This window comes from Andrographis paniculata, unplaced genomic scaffold, assembly GCF_009805555.1.
Source record: "Andrographis paniculata isolate CXL003 unplaced genomic scaffold, ASM980555v1 Contig34END, whole genome shotgun sequence".
Lineage (NCBI taxonomy): Eukaryota > Viridiplantae > Streptophyta > Magnoliopsida > Lamiales > Acanthaceae > Andrographis > Andrographis paniculata.
The window spans coordinates 831,560-855,914 of record NW_026137567.1 but is presented as its reverse complement, the minus strand read 5'-3'; the positions used below and the strand labels follow the sequence as shown (position 1 = coordinate 855,914).

General features: G+C 35.5%; 1 protein-coding gene and 1 long non-coding RNA gene across 4 annotated transcripts; one reads left to right on the top strand and one right to left on the bottom strand.

The window, feature by feature from the left end:
• The first annotated feature begins 4,169 nt into the window (after positions 1-4,169).
• LOC127248687 (uncharacterized protein C24B11.05-like) lies at positions 4,170-6,953 on the top strand. 3 transcript variants are annotated; one of them, XM_051271156.1, is made up of 9 exons: positions 4,170-4,327; positions 5,099-5,182; positions 5,337-5,402; positions 5,486-5,583; positions 5,664-5,701; positions 5,825-5,912; positions 6,008-6,299; positions 6,368-6,450; positions 6,579-6,953. In XM_051271156.1, exons 2-9 carry the CDS (start codon positions 5,101-5,103, stop codon positions 6,765-6,767), a joined length of 936 nt encoding a protein of 311 aa, XP_051127113.1. In that variant the 5' UTR covers positions 4,170-4,327; positions 5,099-5,100; the 3' UTR covers positions 6,768-6,953. The 3 variants fall into 3 exon arrangements, with proteins under 3 accessions (XP_051127113.1, XP_051127112.1, XP_051127114.1); XM_051271155.1 differs by having other exon boundaries at positions 4,181-4,327; positions 5,092-5,182; XM_051271157.1 differs by having other exon boundaries at positions 4,183-4,327; positions 5,092-5,182; positions 6,008-6,295; positions 6,385-6,450; positions 6,579-6,951.
• A 1,328-nt stretch (positions 6,954-8,281) lies between these two features.
• On the bottom strand, positions 8,282-23,631 carry LOC127248788 (uncharacterized). The gene is made up of 5 exons (XR_007838145.1): positions 23,531-23,631; positions 23,041-23,095; positions 8,931-9,298; positions 8,605-8,790; positions 8,282-8,342 (listed from the first exon to the last, which is right to left on the bottom strand). It is a non-coding gene; the product is annotated as an uncharacterized LOC127248788 (long non-coding RNA).
• Between the last annotated feature and the right edge of the window lie 724 nt (positions 23,632-24,355).

Genomic DNA, 24,355 nt, shown 5'->3' with positions numbered 1-24,355 from the left:
GGATTTAACGGAGGTTGTATATCACGCGCCTAAAATGCGATTTTTGGTCTATAGAGTGATATATTTTTGTATAAAATTACTAAAATACCCTTATTGACTACTTTTTCCAACTTCTTCCTCGTTCTTCTTCTTCCTTATTCTTCTTATTTCTTCTTCTTCCTCATTCATTTTTTTTTATTTTAAATCTGCTAAACATAACATAAATTTTACCAAATTTATCACAATTAATTGACCGGATATAGAGATGAAGATGAGAATGCGTAAGTTATTATTCACTGTCGATTTCTTCTTCTGTTTTACCAAACCTATAAATACTTCTTCTTCTGTTTTTACCAAACCCAGAAATCTAAAAATTCAATTTGACATCAAGATTTGAAATCAATCTAAGAATAAAGAAAAAACTTGCTGTTGGTTGCAACCGTGTACAAAAGAATTAGGGAGAAAAAATAAAGATAAAAAAAATTGGAGAAAAAGAGATAGAGAAAGAAAAATAAAATTGGAGAAAAAAAAAAAAGAAGAAGGTGGAACTGCTATGGTCTGAAAAAGAATTGGAGAAGAAGAAGAGAAAAATTGAGGAAAAAGAAGAAAAGAAAGAAGCGGGTGGAACTATTATGGCCTGAAAAAGAATTAGAGAAGAAGAAGAGAAAAATTGAGAAAAAAGATCGGTGAAGAAGAATTTGGGGAAGAAAAGAAGATGGAAGAAAAAAGTTGTGGAGAAGAGAAGAGAAGAAGAAACAACAAAAGAGAGAGAAACCACAGGGGCATAACGGTCTGATAAGGCTAAAATTTAACGGCGTCAGTGTGATTTAAAAGGGGGGGCGAGTGTGCAACGTTTTACAAACCACGAGTAGGTTTTTTGGAGTTTTAGGAGTAGGGGGGTTTTCAGCAGATTTGGTAAACCACGGGAGGATTTTTTGCTGTTTTGTCTAAATATAAATATGTTACTGAAATTCAGGAAATTAAGAAGAAACAAACAAAGACACAGGAATACAAGAATTTTGTAACCTAATCCAATCAGAATGATCTACGTCTGGGGGCACTCTCAAGCTAGAAATTTTACTATAGAATACGCATGTACATGTTAAAGTGAGAATACATCGATATTTATAACCTAGCAAATCCTAGAAGATCATTCCGATTGATACCGTCTTCGCATACCCCAATATCGACGGACTTTGAAAATGTCATCTTTCGTTGCTTCCCAAAGATACAGTCCCCGCATACTCCAATATCGACAGACTTGAGACATGTCAATCTTCCATTTGAAATGAGCTCCCTTATCCCTTTCTCGCTCATGTGTCCGAGACGAGAATGCTATAAATTTATGTCATTATTTATGGTCACGGAACTAATTCCGTCTCGCATGCTTTTCGTCGTGTAAAGAGTTCTATATCTTCTCCCTTGAGCCACCTCAATGGATCTCTTGGTTACCTTCCACGACTTAGTTTCAAAAACTGTCGAGTAACATGTTTCATCTAATTGTTCTACGGAAATCAGATTCCGTTTCAAACCCGGGACAAGCCTCACGTCATTCAGTCTCCACTCTCCACCATTCGGTGTTCTGATTCGAACATCCATTTGCCTACAATTTACACTTGAAGACTTATTACATATCTCATCTTCACATTTTACTTCATCAGCAATACAATGCCAAATCTTCTTCTTCACTTATGGAGGTCAATTGAGGTTGAACACAACCTCAATTCATCTAAGGTCCTCACCTTAGGTTGTCCTCCAGGATTGCTCATAAATCGGCTCACTACACTCCCACTGCACATGCTTTCCACCTCCTAAAGGTATCAAAAATATCATATTTATATTTAAGAAAATATACTCATACCTCCCTTGTAGCGTCGTTAATGAACGCGGTATACTATTATGAGCCTTCAAGGGTCGATACAGGAGCTAGTCCTCACAAGTCAATATGGATTCACTCCAACTTTTCTTTTTCCAGGTCTCTCCAACCCTTTGAAAACATCATCTTTCATTGCTTCCTTAAGATACAGTCCTCGCATATTCCAATATCCACGGACTTGAGATCTGACAATCTTTCCTTTGAAATGAGCTTTTTTATCCCCTTATCGCTTATGTGTTCGAGACGAGAATCCCATTAATTTGTGTCACTATTTATGGCCACGGAACCGATTCCGTCTCGCATATCATTTAGAGAGTTACATCTATTCTCCCTTGAGCCACCACAATGGATCCTTTGGTTACCTTTCACGACTTAGTTTAAAAAACGTTCGAGTAACCTGCCTCATCAAATTGTCCCACGGAAATCAGATTCCGTTTCAGATCTGGGATATGCCTCACGTCATTCAGTCTCCACTCCCCACCATTCGGTGTTCTAATTCGAATCATCCATTTACCTACAATTTTTAGTAGCTCGTTATCTGTAAGATAGACAACACAAAAATTACATGCAGTATAGAATTTTATGATTATCGAATCACTGCATGAGTGGAATGATGCTCATGGGTCCAAGATCCATGACTCAATTGAACTGATGATGCTCAAAATTAGCACATCAGATATCTCTTCTGTGGCGTTTGCCAAACCCCGATTCTTCTCCAGTGCCCTGCACTATCGTTTCAAGTGTCCATTTTTGTTGCAATTCCAACATACCACCTTACTTGCATCTTTCTTGTCCTTACCAGAGGATTTTGATCTTGAATGCGACTTCCCATTCCTATTACCCATCTTCTGTGGTCTTCATTTACGTGCAAACAGACCTGAACCAGAACTCTTTTCCCTAAAAACCTTTTTTTTTTTAATTATTTAGATAGAAAAGCTTCTTTTACGTCATTAACAAAAATTGTAGTTCTCCCATACAATATAGTATCCGCAAAATTCTCATATGAACCAAGTAGTTAACACAGGAAAATTAGGGTTTAATCTTCATCATCTATTTTAACCTCAACCCTTTGAAAATCAAGAATAATACGGTAAAAAGCATCGAGATGATCGTTTGCCTGAGTAATTTTAGACATCCAGAGGATGTAAAGTCGCTTCTGATATAGCATGTTTGTTAGAGAGTTGTTCTAGTACTTCTTGCCTAGATTATCCCATAACCCAGAAGCCGTCGTCTGATTTACAACCTCTCGTAACACCTCATCAATAATTGACAACAAGATCACAGAATGGGTCTTTGCCAAAATCCCATTCTTCACCTCTTCATTCGTGTCTTTAGAAAACTTGTTTTCTCCCTCCAACGCAGCCGCACATTCCTGTTGAACCAGAAGTGTCTTCATCTTGACCTTCCAGAGCGTGAAGTCATTCGAGCTATTAAACTTCTTCATATTAAACTTATACTAAGAAATTTTCAATCAATCATATATAACTCTGGTACCACTTGTTACGAAAATTTAGGAAATCAAGAAGAAAAAAATAAGGACACTAAGAACACAAGAATTTGATAACTCAGTTCGATCGGAATGATCTACATACGCAAACACATGTTAAAGTGAAAATACATACATATTTATAGTATAGCAAACCCAATGACTATGTCAATCATATCTCTAAATTTATGATATAATATTTCAGTCATATCCCTAAATTTCAGGATATAATCGGTCTTCATATCTAAAACAAAATAAATAATATAAATAGGTTTATAAATTATAGTATATAAAAATATATTTAATTATTTAAGTGAAAAATAAAAATAAAAAGTTATTAGTAGATATATTTTTTGAAAAGGATTTGAGAATGTAATAGTAAATTGTATGTTTATTTTGTAAAATAGTTTAAAATGATATATTTTTATATGAAATATAAAAAATTATATAAATTATATAAAAATAACAAATATTTATAATATATTAATTATTTCGAAAAAACTTATGTAATTTTATATGCAATATATTGTATGTAATTTTATACCAATTCCTCATGATATTTGCCTCTCTCTGACACACAGTGTTTGAACCATTTCCTCAGAAAAAAGATAGTGAATATCAAGGATGTGAGGGGGGCAAAAAGGTAAATTCACGGGAGGGAGGGAGTCCAGAAAGTACTGCTGGCTGGCAAGTCGGATTTTAAATTATTCCAGATTACTTTTCAATATCATTTTCGCAAAACGTATTAAACATGTCGAGGATTAAAATATTTATTTATGTCTTTTTAAGAAAAATAAAATAAAATAAAGATTACAAGGAAAACGCCTATTTAAGCTCAGCGTGCGCCTTCGTTTTACTTCCCCTCGCCTTCTTCATTCATATCGAAGGAGAAACGATTGCTAGCTTCCCCAAGCAATTCTGCTCTCTCTAGGACGCTAATCCATCCATCATTTCCTGCCCTAATTGGCGTTCTCATTGTTGTTTAGGTAATTTCGATATCTGATATTTACATCTGGATTCCCCGCTAGCTCCATGCATATATCCGTCTGTACCATTGAATCGCAGTACACATGTTTGAGCTGTTCGTTGCGAATTTTGATGGCCGACGTACGTAGCTAGATATGATTTGAGATGATAGACTTTTTTTTTTTTGATTGACCTATGGCTATGATCGATGTTGTTTTGTACTTCGTTCCTATCATAGGCTTTTTCCTTTTCTTTGTTCCTGGATACCTGTGTGATGGATATATAAAACGTAGCTTTATTTTTTAGCTTGTTTTGCGGAAGAATGCGGTGGCTTTAGAGTTGTTATTACTTAATTGCAACATGACTTGGTGTTGAGATATATAGGCTGATGATTAAATGAAATTTTCATATGATTTACCACGAAGCTAAGATGCATTTTACTTAAGGTGTGTTTGTTTGAAAGATTTTGTTGGATTTCTACTATTCATTTCATTTTTTTCCCCTAAAAACATCAAATCAAACATTTATTTTTCATTTTTTATATTATACTAAAAATCAATTTTACATTCAAAACATCACATCAACCCCTATTTATATCACATCATACAACTATTCAAATTCAAAATTTTTACTATTCAAATCCCAACTCAAAATCCAAACCCCCAAACAAACACATTTATATCTTATACTGACTAGTATCAATTAAGCTACATATATATATATGAGTTGTTTGGAAGTATGTATTTGTGCCGATCGATTTACTTATTTCACTTTTCTACTCAAGCTTTTAGGGATGGGCATGGAATACGAGGACCGATACAGGCTGCAGGTTCAAGTCCAAGTTCAACACCCAAAATATGAATGCCTTGTATTTGGTAAATTAACCATCTGATCTACCTCCAGTCCAGACAATTAAGTATCTTTGAATGCTACCAGATTTGACCGGGATAATTAAATAATGGGACCAAAGCTTTTTATTTATTTATTTATTAATTAATCTTTCTTTAATTTAATCTAACGCTTGTTTAGATCTTGATGATACTCTCTACCCTCTAAGTTGTGGGCTGGCACCAGCTGTTCTGAAGAACATTCAAGGTGAGACCAATTAATCCTTTGCTTTTCTTTTTAATTGCTTCCAATAGAATTTTCATATCACTTTCTTTTGATCTGCATGTCAGACTATATGGTTGAAAAGTTGGGCGTAGAAGAGAGCACAATCCCTGATTTGTGCAATCTGCTGTACAAGAACTATGGCACCACAATGGCAGGCCTCAGGGTATATTTATTATAAGCATTAATTCATTGATGTATGAATTCAAATTTGTATAATTGAAAGACTTGTTGAAATATATGCAGGCAATTGGTTATGATTTCGACCACGATGAATATCATAGGTGCGTACGATGTAGTAGTGTGTATTCGTGCCATTAAATTGTAAATGTTCCTTCACTTCAGTTTTATTTATATATTAGTATGATTTTTCTGAACCATACGATATTGGGCCTTGCATGTTGCAGTTTTGTCCACGGGAGATTACCTTACGACAATTTGAAACCGGATCCCATTTTGAGAAGCCTTTTACAAAGCCTGCCCATCCGCAAAGTTGTAAGAATGAATATAGTAGTATATAAATATTTATTTATATTTGGAATTGGGACAAAAAATTCTAAAAGTTGGTACGATACGACCGCGATGGACAGATCTTCACAAACGCAGATAAAGCGCACGCCATTAAAGCTCTAAGCAGACTGGGTCTGGAAGGGTGTTTTGAAGGGATCATTTGCTTTGAAACTCTTAACCCCCCTCCTGCTACTGCTACTGCTACTGCTATAAATAGGAAGCCAGCACAAATTTTCGATATTATTGGGCATTTTTCTCAGCCTAAGGCAGGACCTTGTGGACTGCCAAAGACGCCCATCGTCTGCAAACCATCAATATCTGCCATTGAAACAGCTCTAAGAATTGCCAACATCGATCCTGAGAGAACAGTAAGTGAGTTTGCCACTTGAATTTGTTTATCTGTGTGATATATAAGACTGACTGAATTTTAATTTGTTGAGTCCATATATTGTCTCAGCTATTCTTTGAGGACAGCGTCCGAAACATTCAGTCCGGAAAACACATAGGACTCGATACTGTCTTGGTGAGTCATTCATCCAATATTGTTTAAATAATCCAGAGGCTAGCACAAACATATATATACATATATTGCAAGCAAGCAAACAAACCAACTCAGTCTCGATATATAATATATACATATATAATGTTAAGGTGGGTAAATCCCAGAGGGTGAAGGGAGCAGATTATGCCCTGGAAAGCATTCACAATCTCCGGGAAGCAATACCGGAGCTTTGGGAAGCAGAGACGCAGCAGCAGCAGCAGCAGCAGCAACAGCTTGGTGAAGTTAATATTAACTACTCAGGAGGGATTATTGTAGTGGAGACTTCTGTCACTGCTTAACTTACTTTTATATATATATATATATTCATGTCGCCAGAGGGCAATGGCAATAAGTATGTAGAATTCCAGTGTAATAATTAATTCCACGCACCCACCCGTTTCTTCGAATTATGTAAATAAGTTAAAACGGGTGCCTCAATTAATAATCCATCCACGCAATCTTGCTTCTTCTTCCTTTTATATTAATCATGGATATTTAATATAAATTTATTTTTAAAAAAATATATCAAAAATAAAGAAAAATAAAATAAAATTGTATAGATTTATTGAAAACTTATATATATATACAAATATATTTGAAAAAAATTATAAGAACTCCATTACATCATCAATATTTATATTTTTATTTAAAATAAATGAGAAATATTAATTTAAATGAAAAAATATAAATAGTATAATACATATATTATAAATAAAAATAAATAATTTTATTATAATATTATTATTAAATAGAAGTTAATATATAAATTACACTAACTGCACAAATTTAGTTAATTGGCATGCAATGAGTAACAGGGATCAATACCACAAACATAATAAATAAATAAATAAAATAGTGTGGAAATCAACACCTATCTTTATTTTCATTTTTTATTTTGGCACCAAAATTTGCGCCAATAAAAAATTTTGAAATAAAACTTTGGCGCGGAAATTGACACAAAAATAGAATATAAAACTAGAATCTTGGTGCCGCCAATATAATAAAAAAATAAATAATAAAATAAATGAATTATAATATACAATATGTACCAATTTGAGAAGAACTTACTCTTTGCATAAACTCTGTTGCAATATAAATTGAAACAATGAAAATCTGTTGAGATGAAAGCTGGTGTTATCGGAATCTAAAAAATACTTGACATTGAGTTGAAGTAGTTTGGTAAAATTAAAATTGGTTGCGAGAATTTCAATACCTGCTGCAAGAGATTTCACAATATTCCATCAATACCCATTCTCACAAGCTATACCTACAATAGTTGCTCTCTTCTTTATAGCCAGATCAATACACAATGTTAATGCTCTTAACATATTCAATTTTTAAGACAACTAAGCCTTGAGCAATCTCACTGCATGAAAACACATTGAAGTGTAAAATGAACAGGCAAGATATGTATGCTATAGGATAGAAGAAATGTATACTCTACCGTGAACAAATCATCCAACAAAACACCAGTTATCAAAACTTTGAGTAATAGATGGCAGTTTAGAAAGTAAAGTAGCTTCTCAAAGAGATCCACAATGTCCTTGTTGTCTTCAAAATACTTTTTGATGTCAAAGCTTTGGAGATTTTGGACATCAGTAATCCGAATAGTTGGATTGGTAATGTCTATAAGTTAATCCATATACAATGCATGGTATGGCGCTACCATCAAACCTGGATCAGATTGGATTTAATGGAATGAATTAGATTACAACTTAAATAAAAGTAAGTTTTAATCTACCTCTTTGTGTTTATTAAAAGAAATTCACACACACATTAATTATTGATTGATGATATCTCAATCAAATACTTGCCTTCTTTGTAGAAACTTAGCATAGGTGTGGCTTTAAATGTCAAGGTCTTCCTTGGTGCTCCTATTACATTGAAAATAATAATAATGTAAATAGAGGAAATCAGATACACCTTGCATTGCACTATTCTTGGTAATCATGACCTCAACTTGTTCGTCACATTCAATCTAGCTTGCAAATTACTTTGTTCAATTTATTTGGCATGAATTTTCTCTACTATCTTTGAAAAAAACTGATAGTAAACAAACCAATTTGACCAAATTTTTTATGTTAAGAAACTTGAGAACTAATAAATAAATATCAAACACAATATTTTCAGTGCAACCTCTATTCGTTTTTTAGCTCGCTCCTCTAGCTTGAAGGAGAATGCCCACACATTAATCCTGTGCCTTGATTTGGGAGTAAGAATCCTATTTGAAGAACACATTTTATGCTGAGTCGAAACCAGATAAGGAAATCTAAGATTTTGAACATACGATGAGGAGGTAGCAGATCGAGCATCCTCTTCATCCTTCACAAGCAGATTGGGGCTAATGTCAGAATTTTTCTCAACCAACCATATAGACAGAACATAAAGAAAATCCATATATTATGAATGTAAGTCAATGCACAATAAATTTGATTTCTGAAAGTAAAAGGTAATTTGCATACAGATCAGTAGTAGGTCTCGTCATAGATCCATGGGGAAGGCCTAGTTTAGGAATCCCTGCACTGATCGCACGGTTAGAATCCGATCTGAAATATTGAACTCAACCTTTGCAGCATTTTTCTTGTTCAAATGCACATCAATGCTTATTTTCATTCGAACAGATGGGCGCCGTTTGGCAGGCAACGAAAGACTCTGTGTGCGGTTTTGCCTTTTGCTGCTGCCGAACACACTTGTTCCTTTTGAATCAAATTGGTTATTGATTTTACTGTTCTTTGATCCAACTTTATTAGAACTTCTGACCTGACTGGATGGTACGTGACTTTTAACTCTGGTGTGGACAATTTGGCTTCTGCACCGTGGCACTAGAAGGCTGCCAAGATGGTGGTAGAAAGAACTGAGAGTGATAGAGAAAGCAGCTGGGTATGCTTTTTTTCTTTTTTTTTTTTAAATGGTGCCGATTTCGGCGTCTCCATTATGTGATAATCGTTTGTTATGCCTTTTTTTTTCTTTTTAATAAAAAAAAGTGGTGCCGATTTTGGCATCTTTGTTAGAATGAAATTTTGTTTTTTACTTTTAATAAGGAAAATGGTGCCGATTTCTGGAGTGATTATTTTTTTGTTATTTTTTAATAAAAAAATTATTTATAGCACTTAAATAAAAACTTTTATTAATCTTTTCTAATAAAAAAATAGGTACAAATTTCTGTGTCTTATTTATGAGTACTTATATTTAATTATCTTGGCACGGTATTTCGTAACTATTATACTCCTGCATCTTACTGTGCCACTTTTTTGTACCAATCTAGCATTTATCTAGTAGTGTTATTTAAAGAGAAAATAATAGAAAATATCTATAATATACAAAAAAAAAGTTATACTATTAAATTATTTATACAAAGTATAAAACAATAACAAAATAAAATATTATAAAAATATTATACTTTAAAATATTGTATCATCTTTTGATTAGGTACAATCTCAATATTTTTTAATTCCAGTGAACTAAAATGAGGGCAAAAAAACTGTATTGAATGGTCAAAAAAGAAAGAAACATTGTCGAAAGATTGAGCAGAAACTCACAGGAAAAATATTTCCTAAAAAATAAGAGAATTACAAAACAAAGGATGTTAAAGTATGATTAAAATGGGTGAGAAACTGAGCGCGTTGGGACAATCAATACCTGAGGCATAACACAAAATTATAATTAATATTGTAAATAAAAATCAATCTATTTTTAATTTTAATTTTATTATTAAATATAAACTAATATATGTGTTGATTGATTTTTTCAACAATAAAAAGTAAAATCCAAAAATAGAAATTATCTTCGAATTTGATAAAATAAATGCCTGAGATTAAGAATCCCTAAACACCGTATGATACATAAATAAAATACGAAAAGTAAATACTAAAAGTAAAAAGTGATCCCAAAAAAAATTCACTGAATTTGATGTCGATTGAAGATTCAAGATCCCTTTTCCAAGAGGGACCTGAATCTTTAAATATTCCCTAAGGAAACGTTTCAAAACGCCGCCTGGTCGGTTATAGCAACTTCCGTCAACCGCCCGCTAATTCCTCCTCCATTGACATGTGTTTTAACTGTTTCACCAACCGTTCCCACCAGTTATAGGATCCAATTGGCTCGACCGACCGCCTCCTTGCACCTTACCTCCTTAAATGGACGGCTAGTCCTGAACGATCACTCAACCGCCCAGCAAACTTTAGACAGACTGCAGGTCGACCGACTGCCTGGACCATCCACCGACTGAACCTACCGAATAACCCAGCGATTGACCAACCGACCAATCCAGATATTAACTGGTAGTTAGACCAAACGACTAATCAGTTGCCCACTCGAGCTACCACCATCCAGTCCCTTCAATTGGCTGAACAACCATTCGTCCAGACGGCTCTTCGGTCGCTCAATCAAGCAACCAATTGACCGCCCTCTCAAGCAACTGAACTACTGTTTGACCAAAGGACCGGCCAACCTATCAGGCGATTAACAGGTCGCTTAATTAAGCAACCAATTAATAGACCTTTCTTCGCCCGACCTTGTCTTGTCCGACCTCCTTATCGGCTAACTCATCCTTCTTCACCCGACTTCATTTTGTCCGACCTCCGTATCATCCGTCTAATCCTCCTTTGCCCGACTTAATCTTGTCCGACCTGCTTATCGACCGTCTCATCCTTCTTCGCCCGACTTCCTTTTGACCTACCTCCGTATCGGTCATCTCATATTTCTTCCCCCGACTTCCTTTTGACCGACCTCCGTATCGGCCGTCTCATCCTTCTTCGCCCGACCTCCTTTTGACCGACCTCCGTATCGGCCGTCTCATCTTTCTTCCATCGACTTACTTTTGACCGACCTCCGTATTGGCCGTCTTATCCTTCTTCGCCCGTTGCACTATATATCAATCTAATTTATAAACCCTATACATTATTATTATTATTATTTTTTACTCAATAACTTGCCTCCTCCCGCCCGACTCCTAAGCGTTACTTCTGGTGACGTTTAGGAATTGGTAGTACAGTGCCAACCTTACACTGTTTCATGCGCAGCCGTCGCGAAGGCAGCCGTCCCTAATCCAGAGGCGGTAAGACGGGCAATGGAACCGTCCGCGGAAGCCCAACCAAGAGGTCCCTTGCAGGAAATAGAAGATATCTCCCATTCTGACTTGGTAAATATTTTTTGTTTCCCCTATCAATAAGGATCGCTTTCCGTACTCTGAATCTCCAGTGACCAAATCAAACTTACTTCTCTTATAAAAATCATTGCCCCATCGTAATAAAATACACAATCTTTTTAAGAAACGATTTGAACTTTGAGCATACCTGAAGTACTTATTAAAATGTCACACAACCGACCCCATGTTCCTTCAAAAAAATAGGAAGGTGTTCTTCAACCCTTCTTTGTGGGTAACCATCCCATCGGTGGCCATGCTGAAGACTTGTTACGCATACTCAAACAACTGGATTTCAAATTCAGATTTTCCCAACGAAGAAGAAAAACCATTCATCGTATTATTCGCCTGATGGAAAACGTTCTGGGAGGATATGAAACTCTTCGTGACATCCTAAGCCGCCTTCATGATATCGATCACCATATGGACCTAATTGAACATCACGTAATAGCCATACTTCCAGACCTTGGGTGGGATCATATATTTTTCAATCAGCGTACAGCCTTTTCAAGACTACGCACTCTTGTTGATCGTGAACGACATGCAAGCTCATACTAATCACGACTTAAAAGAAATGCAGAATCAATGGGAAAGATACCGACCTGATTTAGAAGACCTTCTTGATGAAGAACCAGAATTAATTTCTAATCACTGGGATGAAGATTCCAACTCAGAAAAAGGAAGTCCCCCGCATATATCAATGTCTGATAATGAATTAACCCCACTTTGGGTCCAAACCCTCTATGTTTGGGTTCTAAATAAAACTTCTTATTCATGCATTTGTTTTATCCGAAAAGATAGGAAAATACCTCTTCAGATATCTAGCATTAATACAATCATGCACTCTTTTTCCTTCTTGATTTATTATAATAAAGGCACAATTTCCAATCTCTTTTTGAATAATAAATGGCCCCTCCCAATTCGGAGACCACTTTTCTAATTGACCAATCTTCTTGTATGTAGGAAGAATGGTCTTCCAAACCAAATCTCCTTCTTTGAAAGTTTTATAAAGGACCTTTTGTCCATAAAACTTTGCCCTAATTCCATTCTGCTTTACAATTTGATCAATCGCATGAAGTCGGTTGACATCCAAACTTTCCAATTGCTGCAACATAACTTGTTGATATTCCTCAGTAAGCTCTCCAGTAGTAAAACTTGTACGTCCAGATGATACCTGAATTTCGGCTGGTAGCACAGCATCTTGCCCGAAAGTAAGTTGATATGGTGAAAATCCCGTGGCCGAACTTCTGCTATTCCTGTGTGCCCATAAGGCCTGAGGTAACAATAAATGCCACTTTCTTGGATTTCCTTCAACCGTCTTCTTTACAATCCCAATAATAATCTTATTGGCCGCCTCTGATTGTCAATTAGCTTGGGGATAATAAGGTGAAGAATGGTTTATCCGAATACCAAATTATACCAAGAAACTTAGAAATTTCTCCCCAGTGAAAACCAAACCTTGGTCGGTGGTTATGGAATGAGGAATACCATACCTATAAATAATATAATTCAGCACAAAATCAATCACTTCCTTTTGATCAACATTTTTCAAAGCAGCCGCCTCGACCCATTTGGTGAAATAATCTGTTGCAACCAAGATAAAACAATGATGTTTGGATGAGGAGGATGTATTTTACCAATAATGTCCATAGCCCAGGACTTGAAAGGCCATGGTTTTACCATAGCTTGCGATTCGGTGACTGGCAAGTGATTCAGCTGTCCATGTTTTTGACATTCTTGGCAACCTTTAGCAAATTGTATACAATCTTAAAAAATCTTTGTCAAAACAAAAACCCAAATGATGAATAGCCCATCTCATATTCAAACCTGCTCGACGAGCTCCGCAGATCCCACTGTGTACTTCTGTTATGACTTTCAGAGCCTGTTTAGACCCTAAACACCTTAAAAGTAATCCATCGAACATCCTTTTGTATAAGACTCCTTCTATCAACTAGAATCGTAGAGCCTTTAACCGTATTCCTATCGGCACACTCGCTCCTGGATTTTGTAGGTACATGACAATTTCTGTCCTCCAGTCGGTCCCATCTTCTGTTTCCGACTCGATCTCTGCACAGATATCTTTTGGAATTCCTTTACAAGCTTTTTGAGCTAATTCATCTACAAATTGGTTTTCTTTCCTAGGGATGAACTCAATTATCACCTCTGAGATTTTTGATAGCAACCGACACACAATATCCCTGTATCTGCGTAGATGAGGATAATTGCAAACATATTGCTTGGTTACCTGATTGATTACCAACTGAGAATCTCTTCTTATGATCACCGACTGAACATTCCTGGCTATTAAAGCTTCCAATCCCAAGATTAAAGTCTCGTATTCTGCCGAATTATGGGTCATAACTTCTAATTGTAGCTGTAATTTGATTTTTTGGCCATATGGTCCTTTTAACAAAACTCCTGCACCCGATCCATTTCAAGAAATAGAACCATTAAAAATCATTGACCAAGTTTGGGTACTCGCATAAGATGTGCACCCGACCTGTGAGAATTCTGCCAAAAAATCTGCTATTGCCTGTCCCTTAACTGCCTTTAACGGAGAATGTTGCAAATCAAAAGGGGCCAACTTGATAGCCCATTTCATAAGTCTGCCATGCATGGTAGGTCTTTGCAAAATTAATTTGATAAGATCTACCTTTGAAATGACTTTTATTTTTCTGGGCAACATATAATGCTCAAGCTTGGTGCACGCAAATACCAATGAGTAACACATCTTTTATGGCATAGTATAATTTAGTTTGGGTCTCGCGAGAGTCTTGCTCAAATAATAAATCGCTTTTTCTTTCCCATCATCACCATCTTGCGCTAATAAGCAGCTGACCACTTCGTGTGTATTGGCCAAATATAGCTTGAGGGGCTGACCTTCTTTAGGAGGCATTAAAACTGAAGGTTGAACCAAGGCTTGTCCCCAACTTTTAATAACTTAGTAATTGGCCTAACCTTTCCAGCAACATTAGAAATGAATCGCCTTAGATAATTTACCTTGCCCAAAAGACTCTGTATTTCCTTAACTTTTTTGGGTGGTCGGACGGACAGAATCGCTTTGGCTTTGTTGGCATCGATTTCGATTCCCCTTTCATGTACCAAAAAACCTAAGAAATTTCCGGCTGATATACCGAAAGCCCATTTAGTTGGATTCATTTTCAACTTGTACCTCTTCATTCGTCCGAAGGCATCTTTCAGATCTCTCAAGTGTTCCTCGAAACTGGAAGATTTGACGATAACATCATCAATATAAATTTCCATAGATTTGCCAATAAGATCATGAAAAATTGAATTCATGGCCCTTTGATAAGTTGCCCCAGCATTCTTTAAACCGAATGGCATGACCGTCCATTCGTAAATACCCAAAGCCCCTGGACACCTAAATGTTGTCTTATGAATATCTTCTTCTGCCAAAAAGATTTGATTATGTCATGCTGCTGAATCAATCAACATATCAGCCATAGGCATAACATATTCGTGTTTAGGAGTGGCTATATTAAGATCCCTGAAATCAATACCTATCCTGATCTTACCATTATTTTTAACCACTAACACAATATTTTCCAACCATTCTACATAACGGTAAGGCCGAATAAAACTCACTTTGAGAAGTTTCTGGATTTTCTCTTTGATTTGAGGCATCAAATCGGGACTCATACGCCTTGGAGGTTGTTTGTAAGGTTTAAAACCTTCTCTAATAGGCAACCGATGCACTATCAGACTTCGCTCCAGACCAGGCATTTCTGAATAATCCTAAGCTAAACAATCAATATTGTTTTTGATAACCTCAAGCATCTTTACCTTTTGCTCCTTAGACAAACAACCACTTATCTTTATTATTTTTGGAACCAAGTCGGTTCCTAAATTAAATTCCAACAGAGGGTCTTGTGCTGAAAAGGCTGGTTCTGTCTTCTCTAATAAGTCGGGCCAACGAAATTGTTCATCTTCTTGTAAATGAACATCATAAATCTTTTTAATTTTTCTGCTTTTCCAAAAGCTGATTTAAGTAAAACTGATTAATAAGTAAACTACAATCTTCTAAACTTGTACTATCCATAAAATATATTTTGTCAGATAGGTTTGGCTTTCTTACGAGCCATACATGAGGGTTGTTCTTTTTAGAAGAACATCGAATTCTGGCTGGTGAATCCTTGGGTATTCACAAGCCATAAATGCTTGAGACATCGGGGGTAGGTGACTGGAATAAAATACTGATTCTTCAACCTTTTTTGATGCGCCGAAAGGGTCGTCATTTGCTTCCATTTTAAAAACTTGATCACCATCCCAGAACATTAATTGTTGATGAAGTGATGATGGTACACATTGAGATGCATGAATCCAGTCTCGCCCAAGTAGGACCGAATATGTAGTTTCTGCATCCACTACAAAAAATACGGAAGAAATTATTTTTGGACCGACTTCAATTGGAGCGACCATCATACCTTCTGGTTTGGTCGGCTGCCCTGTAAAACTAGTCATCTCGAAATCCACTTGAGATAAATCGTGAATTCCTTTCCCTAACTTCTTTAGGTCTTTAATGGCATAACATTCAAGATGGCTCCATTGTTTATAAAAACCTTTGTGATTGGTTTCCCGCAAATGTGTGCATTAACATACAGAGGTTTTAAATGGGATGTTGTGCCTTCTGGAATGGGAGGGAAGACTATCGGAGGAACCTCTGACTGAAAATCAGGATCTGAAATCTTTGCCCACTCTGGTTCTTCTATAACACCATCCACCAGACTTGCCCATAGAGGTTCTTCTTCAATCCAATGAATTCCTGTCATTCGGCAGGGGACTCATGGACCTAACCGAGATTTGACAGACCTTGAATCTGCTTCTATTGTAAGAGTTTCTTTTCCCGCCTCGCTTCCAGGTTGAGCTGTCAGTGATTCTAAATGAAATTCCTCAAGAGATGGACTGATATTGATTCGTTCACAATACTGACATCTGAATCCTTCAACTTTCTCGTCTGATACTCCTTTAACCCTCTTCTATATGGACCGACCTCCTACCGGATAATCAGCAGCGACTTGGACGTCGTTCGGCCGTCTTGTTGAAGAGACTCCATTCATGTACCTCGCAGCATACCTGCATTTGGCATTACAAATTTGGGTATGATTCATACCTGGAAATCGAGGATTGATATCAACTGGTAGAGGTTTTTTTATTTCGGACCCAATTGCTCCCGACCAAACCTGTCCTTCTAGTCGGGTGGTCCCAGACCAATACTTGTTCCTTAAACTCCGCATCAAAAGAACCGTCTTGATTATCCCATTTTTCTGCCACTGGCTTTTCATAAACCTTGATTCTTTCTTCTTGTCGGCCACTGTTTGACTGATTTACTCTTCTCGGTCTGGGATTTGCTCGTATGTCAACCATTGCTGTGGTTACTTTTGGAAAAGGTTGTTGTTCTACACCCAGAGTAATATATTTGAGCCGTCCTGCCTTGATGGCCTTTTGAATCTCCTTTCGGAAATGGGTGCATTGGCTTGTATTGTGTGTTGAAGAATTATGCCACTTACAATATGGTCTTCCTTTGATTTCTTCTTTAGTAGCCAATCTTTGCTCTTTTGGAATTCGGATCTGGCTATCTGTCAGCAGAATATCAAAGATTTCGTCAGCCTTTGAACTTTCGAATGTGAGTTGGTCTCTTCCTTCAGTTCCTGGTAATGGCTTTAATTTGGAGCACACATAAGGCTTTTCGGAGATGATTTCGGCTGCCATTTCTTCTGTTTGATCAAAATCAAGGCTATATGTTTCCATCTCCATACTAGCCATTTGTTGGACTTTATTACGCCTGAAATTCTGATCTTTTTATCTGAAAAGAGATTCTAAACGTCCCGCCTTGGATGCGAGACTTGCCAGATCTTCCACATCATATGCAGTGAGTGCCTCTCTTAGGTGACCATGCATATTTCAGACCACTAAATTGGTCAACTCTTTTTCATTGATTATCGTAGAATATCGTCCTTTCATCAGCCGTACCCTTTCGAAGAATTATGAGGTTGATTCTTCTGGAAATTGTTTTATTTCCAATAAATCGGTAAGAGAAATAGTTGGCAAAGGGTTGAAGAATCTAGCATGGAACGCCATCTCTAAACTTTCCCAAGTTTGTATTTGCCCAGGTGGCAGATTTATAAACCATGAAACAGTTGTCCTGGTAAGAGACAAACCAAATAGTTGCAGTTTATAAAAAGGGTTATTACTGACTTCTCCTAACGGCGCTGTAAAACGACCCACATGCTCTATGGTGGAGGATCCATCTTCTCCAGAGAAAGCATGAAAGTCGGGTGGTCGATAATTCCTTGGGAGAGGATAATCGTTAATGACCCTTTCTGGAAAAGGTCTTTGATAGGCTGGGCGGTTGGCCATAGGGGGATTCATGCCGAAATGAACCCTCAAGACATGCGCAATTTCTTCAGGATCCAAACGAGGTTGTTGATGATCATGGATATGGATGGGATTTTGCACATGTCCTCCTTGCCTTTCTTCCCTTAGAATGTTCGGTTGAGTGTTATCAACTCTTGGTCCCAAAGGAACATTATTCGGGAAAGTTAGAGGAGTCTTTCCCCTATCTGTTCGGTTGAGAGTTGTGGCGCTTGGAATTGTACTATCAACATATGATGGCCCTGCAAATGTTGATCCTGGAAAAGTCGCCTGAAAGTGAGAAGGTGACTTTGGACAACGCCTGATCCAGCATGTTCTGCATCACATTCTGTTGATCGTGCAACATTGTTTGTATAGTAGCCATTTGTTGATTGTTCAATTGTTGAACATAAGTTAACCATTCAGATTGCACTTGAGATGTCCCTCCTGTAGTTGGAACAACTGTGGTCGGATTTGATGTCGTTGCATAGACTCCAACACTGGTGGTGTTGTTTTGAGATTGAGCACCTGCCATTGTGTTTCTACTGATGATCTGCCCAGAACGTATACGTATGAAGTCGTTATTGGAAGTAGGATTAGCTATCTTGCTCTTTCACTCCCACTGTGGTCGCCAAATTGTTGATTGATTTTTTCAACAATAAAAAGTAAAATTCGAAAATAGAAATTATCTTCAAATTTGATAAAATAAATGCCTGAGATTAAGAATCCCTAAGCACCGTATGATACATAAGTAAAATAGGAAAAATAAATACTACATATTGTAAAAGTAAAAAGGTGATCCCCAAAAGAAATTCATTGAATTTGATGTCGATTGAAGATTAAAGATCCCTTTTCCAAGAGGGACCTGAATCTTTAAATATTCCCTAAGGAAACGCTTCAAAATGCCGTCTGGTAGGTTATAGCAACTGCCGTCAACCGCCCACTAATTCCTCCTCCATTGACATGTGTTTTAAATTTTTCACAAACCGCTCCCACCAGTTACAGAACCCAACTGGCTCGACCGACCTCCTCCTTGCACCTTACCTCCTTAAATGGACGGCTGGTCCCGAACGACCACTCAACCACCCAGCAAACTTTAGACAGACTGCAGGTCGACCGACTGTCTGGACCATCCACCGACTGAACCTACCGAATAACCCAGTGATTGACCAACCGACCAATCCAGATATTAACTGGTCGCTAAACCAAACGACTAATCAGTTGCCCACTCGAGGGACCACCATCCAGTCCCTTCAATTGGCTGAACAACCACTCGTCCAGACGGCTCTTCAGTCGCTCAATCAAGCGACCAACTGACCGCCCTCTCAAGCGACTGAACTACCGTTTGACCAAATGACCGGCCAACCGATCAGGCGATTAACAGGTCGCTTAATTAAGCGACCAATTAACAGACCTTTCTTCGCCTGACCTTGTCTTGTCTGATCTCCTTATCGGCCGTCTCATCCTTCTTCACCCAACTTCATTTTGTCCGACCTCCGTATCATCCGTCTCATCCTCCTTTGCCCAACTTCATCTTGTCCGACTTGCTTATCAACCGTCTCATCCTTCTTTGCCCGACCTCGTTTTGACCGACCTCCGTATCGGCCGTCTCATCTTTCTTACCCCGACTTCCTTTTGACCGACCTCCGTATCAGCCGTCTCATCCTTCTTCGCTCGACCTCCTTTTGACCGACCTCCGTATCGGCCGTTTTATCTTTCTTCCCTCAACTTCCTTTTGACCGACCTCCGTATCGGCCGTCTTATGCTTCTTCGCTCATTGCACTATATATCAATCCAATTTTTATAAACCCTATACATTATTATTATTATTATTATTATTATTATTATTATTTACTCAACAATATGATTAGCTAAAAATAAATAACACAAAATTATATGAAATTATTTATAAATAGTAGAAAATAAAAATAAAATAGTATAACTAAATTATATGTTAATACGACAAATCATCTTCAGATTAGGTGGCGCCCCAATATTTTGGAACTTCGATTATTAAAATATGGGGAAAAAAACAACTCTATTGAGTGGCTTTGGAAAAGAAACATTACTAAAATATTAACCGAAAAATCGCTCAAAAGATATTGTCGGAAAGATGAGAAAAATAGAGAGGATGGAAGGTTGATGTGGGATTGAAATGAGGGTGAAGAGATGATCTTTTATAGACATTCAAAGGAGGGTTGTCATCAAATTCATCATTAATGGCAACGTTAATTGATCGTAATCGACGTTTTTAATATTTGGTAACTTCCAATCATAAACGTCACAATTAATTTTATTCATAATAAATTAATTATATTTATTATATTATTTAATTGTAATATATTATATATTAAATATAGAAGTATATTGATAATAATAATAATAATATTGACTAATATATTAATTGATAATAATTAATTTATAATGCATTAACTATAAATAGTTAGAATAAAAATATTTATTAAAAAATAAACAAAAAGAGAAAAAAATGATGTGTTAATTACGAATATAATTATAATTAATTTGTATGTTTAAAATAAATTTTTTTAAAAAATATTTATAAAATTAATAAAATTTTAAAAATTTAAAAATTATTAATTATAAATATAATTAACATTAATTATATATTTTAATTAGAATTAAGAAAATATTAAATTAGTTTTAAAATTTATTAAAAATTTTCAAAATCTTAGAAATAATAGTATTTCATTTTTAATATCATTAATTAGTATTATAATTATCATAAATGGTGTTTTTAAATGAATATTTTGAATTTAAAATATGAAATCAATTTTAAAAATATTAAAAAATACTAAAAAAGGAAAAAAAATTGAAACCGAGTATAATAATAATAATAATAATAAGATATAAATAATAATTATTATTATTATATTATTATGTTATATTAATTGTGAATATTTAATTTAATAGTATAAATTTATTTTTATTAAAAAATAAATAATGAGAAAAAAATGGTATGAGTTAGAAATTTTTTATATAGATAAATAGATAAAAAAAATATTTAAAATATAAGAGGTTGTGTTTGGTTAATGGACTTTTTTGTGGGATTGAGATTTCAGAGTAATAGGATTTATATGTGAGATTTATTATATTTAGGATTTGAAATCCTATCTTGATTGGTAAAATGATGTGAGATTTATATTTCTCACATCTGGTTTGTTTTTCATATGAGTCGAAGGATTTGGATTTTTATATTCTAAATAACATAATTGTCTCCTAATGAATTTTATTTATTTTGATAAATTAAACTTCTAATTCATTATTAATATAAAATTGAAAATATATCAATAATTTTATAGGATGATAATAGGTTCGCGTAAACTCGATACCCGACCGGGCCCGACCTATTTATTTGAAGTTGAGTCGAATTATTTGAGTACTAGATCTGGGTCATGTTCGGAGTAGTAATAATAATAATAATATATCAACTATATATATAAAAAAACAATTTCTAAAACTATAATTATATTAAAAATATTTTTTGAGTTTAACTTATTCATTATTTTATTATAATATTTTTTAATAAAATACTACATCTGTCCACCGCCAATCTATCCGTTTACTTTTGTATATTAATGTAACACCCCCAGTTGGCTCATACTGGAAATTCTACCGCCACACTGCATCAAGAGGTCGTCACCTCCTACTTCGGGCCCCACAATACAGTGTTAAGACTAAATTAACCATAAAAGCGCATTATTATATATACCAAAATCTGATTTATAAATATTTACAAAACACACCCTTTAACAAGAGGTTTTTCCAGTTAAAAATTTACATATAATACAATATACGTAAGTTCACTCACTCAGCCCATCTTTCTATATCTCGAGACGTCTCCTGTCTCGGATATGCCATGCATACCTGAAACAAATATTTTCTTAAAAGAAGTCCAGAATTAAATCCATTTTAAGAACTAACGTGAAATATGTCATTTCACACCTTTTTAAAATAAAGTCTAATTCCCGTTAATCATAAAATACGTGTCATGTCATGCCAATAGTGAAATGATGCAATACATATATCAAACTCGACAACAATGAACACTCACATATATATATATATATCCGCCAAAGTGAGCAGCCGGAATAACCTCGGCTCCATAATCATAGGCTCACTACATCTGTCTAAGTGAGCAGCCGGAATACCCTCGGCCCCGTAATAACAAGCTCACTAGACCATCATCAATAAATAGCCGGAAAATCCTTGGCTCAAGGAAGGACTTGATAAACCCATAATAATATAACGGTCATCCGGTCACTTCCATATACCCACCATACCACTCCCACAATCAATACATGGATAGCCGAACGTTGTCGCCATTAACCACAAGACGCCCCATAGTCTGTGATAGCGAAGATAGGACCCCCACTGACTAGCCCTATCCCGTGTAATGTAGTAGAATCCGTGCAACCTGGAATCACCCAAGGGAAACCCGGAAACTCTACTCCTCCTCGTGTGCCCTAACGGGATCACGTTTGGAGTTTGGCATATGATCCTAAACTACCGGTAGACCTCACTAGTGATCAGTCCAATGAGTGGAACAACACCGAACACGAATGATTAGACCAAATACGTCTCAACTACAATGGGTCTAATCCCTGAATGACCGTGCGACTAAGTCACCCAGTTGTCCGACTACTATCGTCCACTATCGCCAAAGTGTTACGGTACATCGGGGTCGAATATCCTAACCCCAGATGATGCCCTCGCCTAGCACTACCGCACACAGCGACTAAACGATAGATCCATAAAACATATCCGATAAACCGTGCAATATGTGTGCAACATGCCAAATAAGTGAATTTACCGAAAAGGGCTGGTGAGACAACTCACCTATCCTCCTTTTCATAAATTCACCAACGCGATCAAATATCATAAACCGTGAAGTCTCCCACATGCATACGCACACATATATATAAATATATACATGCAACAAAATGATTCACATAATATCACGTTAACATACTAATCAAAATCGTATGCAACATGCATATCTAATTTCTTAAAATTAGATTTAATTCCCTACTGCTTACCTCTTATCGACACTCCCTAGCTCCCGATTTCACCCAAATCTCTTCCAACATACACCTGCCCCATTATTTACTCAAATCAGCTGAGCTATATACTTATACATAGGAGCTACCTGCTTATTCAAAAGCTAATTTCTATAGTTAGCTCGTTGGGTTTCAAACTTTTATATTTAGTAGACTACGGTAGTCTAGCTATAAAACTCTTATACCTCATAATATTTATATTGTCCGATTATTAAATAAAATTACTTAAAGATATGAATAAACAGGCAGGTCCAGTACACTGCCGTTTTCAATTCGACTTGGATCGATACGAAATTCTCAGAATATAATACTAGGACTACGAATAAGCTATTAGCTAAAGAAATTCGTCGATTAAATAGCCAAATAGTTAGTTATAAATTTTTGAAGAATTTCTAATTTAATATTCTCAATATCGAAATTCATATTAAAATTCATAATTAAATTCTACGTATAACAAATAATACAATACCGAAGTCGGAATTGAAATCGAACGGCTAAATCGTTTTCTTTCTTTCTTTTCTTCTTTCTCTTCTTTCTCCATTGCGTTCTTCTGCTTTGGTCGTCCTTCGCAGGTAAGTTTGGTTTGTTATATAAAATTATATTATTATATATATTATATTATATTATATTATTAATATTAACGTTATTATGATTATTATTATTATTATTATATCTTCGTCATCATCCATCCTTATCATTATTATTATTATTATAATATTATTATATATATTATATTTTATATTTATTTTTATCGATATTTATCCATTTAACAGCCTTTTAAATCACAATCAATATACAAAATAGGAATAAAATTTATTCCAAAATATTAATTTCTTGATTCCAAAATATTATAAAAATATTTATTTGCTATAATAATATTATTTTATACACTCCAAAATCGGGGTATTACAATTAATATTTGAATATTAATTATTATATCAAAATGTAGTGCAACTCAAGGAAAAACGACAAAAATATTTCTATTGGTGTCTTATAATAGTAATGTAATGACATTTGTACAAAAAATTATACAAATATAAAGTTATTTTTAATGTTAAAGACAATGACGCAAAATACAAATGGATAGATTGGTAGTGGACGGAGGTAGTACATAAATTTTAATAAATATTTGGTCCAGTATATGTGCAATTTTAAATTAGGGGCAATTGGATTTAAATACCTCTGACGTTAAAAACATTTAGTTTCAGTCTCTTCTCATTTTGCACTTACACTGCACTCTATGCTTTTTATTTTCAATTGCACTTAACTCCCTAGTGCCCATTATACCCTTAAG

What these genes read in the sequence shown, in the direction of transcription:
- LOC127248687 (XM_051271156.1), top strand. Translation starts at nt 5,101, where the DNA reads ATGGGCATGGAATACGAGGACCGATACAGGCTGCAGGTTCAAGTCCAA. An exon ending in TGTTCTGAAGAACATTCAAG is followed by an intron (nt 5,403 to 5,485) that starts GTGAGACCAATT and finishes TCTGCATGTCAG; the next exon opens with ACTATATGGTTGAAAAGTTG. An exon ending in TAGGACTCGATACTGTCTTG is followed by an intron (nt 6,451 to 6,578) that starts GTGAGTCATTCA and finishes TATAATGTTAAG; the next exon opens with GTGGGTAAATCCCAGAGGGT.